At 53.2% G+C, this 4901-nt stretch overlaps 1 protein-coding gene across 2 annotated transcripts in view; it reads right to left on the reverse strand.

Moving 5' to 3' along the window:
- Nucleotides 1–4901, reverse strand: part of LOC108800854 (ras-related protein Rab-40B) — a 46007-nt gene that overhangs the window by 1270 nt on the left and 39836 nt on the right. Inside the window, exons 3-5 of one of the 2 annotated variants that reach the window (XM_018572837.1) lie at nucleotides 4758–4818; nucleotides 3129–3206; nucleotides 797–962 (exon numbers count right to left, since the gene is read on the reverse strand). In XM_018572837.1, the coding sequence (XP_018428339.1) occupies nucleotides 797–962; nucleotides 3129–3206; nucleotides 4758–4818 (305 nt within the window). Of the gene's footprint in view, nucleotides 1–796; nucleotides 1020–3128; nucleotides 3207–4757; nucleotides 4819–4901 lie in introns of both variants that reach the window. The other variant, XM_018572836.1, reaches the window with a different exon arrangement.

Raw genomic sequence — 4901 nt, forward strand, 5'->3', positions numbered from 1 at the left:
GGTGAACCTGAAAGTGTTCAGCTTTGAGCACTTCCAGGTTCGGGTTTGACAAAATCTGGATTGAGCACGAGCAGAGGGAAGGAGGGTCCAATAGACCCCTGACGTCTCAATAAAGAGAACCCGTCACCTGCCCTATGACATGACATAGCCCCCCCTGTGATAGTAATATAATAAAAAAAAACCTCAAAAAGTATAATAAAAGTCTGAAATTTTGGGGGTTTTAAGTAATTTTCTAGACAATAAGTCGGATTTTAACGCGTGCGCCCAAAAAAAAAAAAAATTTTTTTTTTTCGTACGCACCATAAATTCCTTTTCTCCGCGTTCATTGAAGGTCTTCAGATCTTGTCCATCGGGTTATACCGTCACCTTCAGGAGGAGACGGCTCGGAGGTACGCCCCCCTCTAGGGGTGGAGTCTCGATGTGTGATTATTTTATGGCTAGTGTCCTACTCCTGAAGGTGGCGCTATAACCCGATGGTCGAGATCAAAAGCTCTCCGCTGTGTCCTTCGCTGAATGGGAAGGTTGCTCCGGTGGGGATGCGGTTGAGCGTCTGACCTGCAGGTGGCAGTAGGGAGCTGCCGCAGTCACTCACCCGCATTCCATACCGCCTGAATGACTACTGTCAGTGTTCACATGGTCACCCAGCGCCGTGACACGTGGCGCAAATACCGCGTCGTGGGAGACACGTGATAAACATCCTTTGTTCTGAAGAATGGACCGCGGACAATACACCGCCGTGCAGCCGATCACCTGCAGTGGGTCTTACGAGCCCCCCCTCCCCCGAATTGCAGCGTACCCTTGTTCGGCCTCCAGAGGCGGTCCATCCCGTGCCGCATTAACACTATCCGTGCCAGCTCGGTGAAGGACTCGGTGATGTTGAAGTTGCAGAGCGGGCTGACCTCGAAGAAGGTCATTCCGAGGCGTTCGGCGTAATTCTGCGCCTGGTCTGTGGACACCTGACGCTTGAAGGCCAAGTGCAGCCGGTTCCCCACCAGGATCTTCGGCACCCCCGGAGCATGCTGGGAAGAGACGACACACGGCTCATTATATGGCAGCAATGCGAATGTAACAACCAAATGTGTCACCGTGCAGAGCGGCTACGGATTCACCGGACTCGCCACATTCACTACAGACTCGCTACGGATTCACCACAGACTCGCTACGGATTCACCACAGACATCACTAAGGATTCACCACAGACTCACTACGGATTCACCAGACTCACCACAGACTCACTACGGATTCACCACAGACTCACTACGGATTCACCAGACTCACCATGGATTCACCACAGACTCACTACGGATTCACCAGACTCACCACGGATTCACCAGAGACTCACTACGGATTCACCAGACTCACCACAGACTCGCTACGGATTCACCACAGACTCGCTACGGATTCACCAGACTCACCATGGATTCACCACAGACTCGCTACGGATTCACCACAGACTCACTACGGATTCACCAGACTCACCATGGATTCACCACAGACTCGCTACGGATTCACCACAGACTCGCTACGGATTCACCACAGACTCGCTACGGATTCACCACAGACATCACTACGGATTCACCAGACTCACTACGGATTCACCAGACTCACCACAGACTCGCTACGGATTCACCAGACTCACCACAGACTCGCTACGGATTCACCACAGACTCACCACAGATTCACCACAGACTCGCTACTGTGCTGCCCCTTTAAGGCTTGCTCCCACCAGCTGTTACAATGTCACACAACGATCATTCATCTCTACGCACGGCGGCGCACTGTGACGCTCTGTGGTGCGGTGACACGCTACGCATTGCGCGGTGTAAAGGTCCCGTTCACACCACGGCGGTAAGGTGCGTTCCCAGGCGTTTGTTTCCTGCGCATCCCCATTGATTTCGATGTGTTCCTGGACGCCCAACAAACGCGGGAAGGTAGCGCTCGTAGCAACTTCCGCAGCATGCGTCCCGTATTCCTGGATGCATTTGGGGTGATTAGTAATGGCACCGAAAACGCGTTTGGCACTTTCAACGTTCGCCGTGCGTTCACGGAACACATCGGGGGCTCTTGGCGTGAGCGCGGCGCATAGAAAAACAACCGCGCCGCCATGCGTAGAGCTAAACAAAATGTCATTTTGTGACATTCGATAAAGTTAAGGGGAAAAAAAGGTTAACGCGTCGCACCTTCCCGCACACCACTGCACGTGCGTTATACGGTACATAATGTGCGTGGGCGGGTGCGAAGGAACCCTAGAAGTGGAACTCTGCACCCGTCACACGGCAGATGTTGTTATTCTGAGTCAGTAACATTGTATCTTTCCCCGCTGATCCGTGACTACTCCACTTCCCTCAGCACGGTGACAACGTGGTTTGTGCCGCAGTAAAACGTCAGAGCAGCGTTGTCACCCCGTGCACAGGGAGGTCTTGTAGCTTTAAATGGACTTCAGATCCAGATAACAGATTTCTCTTTCTTTAAAAGCATATAAATAACAGCGGACGGATGTAAGCCCCGCCCCCTCCCCCGGGTCATGTGATGTGTCCCAACCTCTGTAAGTGTCGCTGCTGCTGGACAGCTCGGCCCGCTACAGACTGCTGGGAAGAGGCGGCCCCCGTCCGATGTGATGGGAGGAGTCTCCGGGTTAATCAGCTGGCTGGGTGCCGAGCGTCTCTTGCCAGAAAGAAAGACTCCGACCTGCTGGGCTCCCGGTGTTTCATCAACCTGAGAGCGGGGGCCCGCCCGGGAATCGCAGCGCCGGGGGAGATTTACAAAGACACTGCACTGGAAATGGAATTGTCACTCGCGGGGACACCATTAGAAATCATGGGGCCCCCATACAACCTGAATAGCTTTGGAAAGAAACTGATTAACATTTCCTACTGTGTCCCCATTTTGGCGATTCCTTCTCACTTCCTGTTCCCATGTGACACCCTGACACACAAGATGTCACAGGGACAGGAAGTGAGGAGAACCCGACTGCAATCTACGCAGTCCACTTCCATCGCATACATGGTGGAAGGAGGCGGGGCCTCTAAGTATCTAAAGGCGGCAACGTTTTCGTTGCCCATAGCAACCGATCAGATTTCCCCGTCACGTCCTCCCGGCTCACGTGTGTGTAAGAGCGCCGGACGTACCTCATCGATCTCCTTTATCCACCGATCAATCCCATCGAACGACCAGCGATTGGTGATGTCATAGACCAGAATCACGCCCTGAAAGAAGAAATTCCATCATTATATGACGACAACCGTTCATTCGTCGTCAGGAAACAGGATTCTTCTACATCGCTATGGAGACGCTACAACGCCCCGCCCCCTCCCCCCCCCACCCCATGCTACAAAGACCGAGGGAAGCATTTCCTCGGTCTCCCCTCCCCCAGTCATCAGTCTGCTGCAGGTTTCATTAGTGACAGGTTCCCTTTAATCTGCAGAGTATTGCTCTTATTGACAGCGCAGAACAATCCGGCCTCACTGCGCCGAAAGACGAGCACAACTAGGATACAGAAACAGAGCGTTGTCACCCTATAACAGGAAGTGCCTGAACAAGGACAGAGCGTTGTCACCCTATAACAGGAAGTGCCTGAACAAGGACAGAACAATATCACCCTATAACAGGAAGTGTCTGAACAAGGACAGAACAATATCACCCTATAACAGGAAGTGTCTGAACAAGGACAGAGCGTTGTCACCCTATAACAGGAAGTGCCTGAACAAGGACGGACAGAGCATTGTCACCTTATAACAGGAAGTGTCTGAACAAGGACAGAGCATTGTCACCCTATAACAGGAAGTGTCTGAACAAGGACAGAGCATTGTCACCCTATAACAGGAAGTATTACAGGACAATTCCTGTTATAGGGCGACAACGCTCTGTCCTTGTTCAGACACTTCCTGTTATAGGGTGCCAACGCTGTGTCCACCAATTGCTCTCCTGTGTTGTCACCCTGTCACATGGAAGAGAGACTACAAGTGGCCGTCTCAGCACACATTGCAGAGACGCGGTCCACTGTTGTCACCATCAGGAAACCCGCCCTGATCAATGCCGTGCAGCCATCGCCGGAGTCACATAGACAGGAAGTGGCCGCATTCTCCTCGACGTCGCGGTTACAAAGTATCAGAATATCTCCATGGCAACGTCCTGATCACCACGCGGGTTACAATCACCGAATCTCTGCACCCACCAGGCCGGCCCTCGTACCGCGCGGATGTCGGCGACGGGGATTGTGCGGCGAATTTGGGTGCCGAGGTCGTTCTCTTGCCGTCGCTGTGATTCCATTGGACGGGGAGGGGGTGAATACTTTTGCAGCGGTGTGTTTTCGGCAGGAGAACGTTCCGCTGCCAAATTCCTGTGCCAAATTCCTGTGCGGAGAGTCGGGGGAAGGAAATTGTTTATACAAAAGGCCGTAAATCACCACGGCGACGTCTCTCCTGTCCCCGGAGCTTATCAGCCGCGTGCAGACCGCCAGGAACACCCCCCCTGCGCCGGACCAACAAGCTCGGTGACACTGACCACTTACTATAGACAGCCAAGACTTAGAGGGTTAGTACAGGGGGGAAAAAAACCAAGGTTTAGGGGGTTAGTAGGGGGGGGGGGGGGGGGGGGCAACTCCGGCCCTCCAGCTGTTCTTCAACTACAAATCCCAGCATGCCTCTGCCTCTGGGAGTCACGCCCAGTCACTGTCAGTCTTGCAATGCCTCGTGGGACTTGTAGTTCCACAACAGCCGGAGTTGCCCCGCCCCCCCAGTTTTACGCCGCGTCCTCACCTGAGCTCCTCTGGAATAAGAACGAAAAATAGTGCAAAATCTTCCTTGTCCCGACGTGTCCCTACGAGGGGGGGAAACAAAAAAGGGGGGAAATTAATACACCGGAATGAACTACAATACACATCGTTCCCCCCCCCCCCCCCA

The sequence above is a fragment of the Nanorana parkeri genome, unplaced genomic scaffold (genome assembly GCF_000935625.1).
Source record: "Nanorana parkeri isolate BGI_ZX_2015 unplaced genomic scaffold, ASM93562v1 scaffold2145, whole genome shotgun sequence".
In the NCBI taxonomy this organism is placed as follows: domain Eukaryota; kingdom Metazoa; phylum Chordata; class Amphibia; order Anura; family Dicroglossidae; genus Nanorana; species Nanorana parkeri.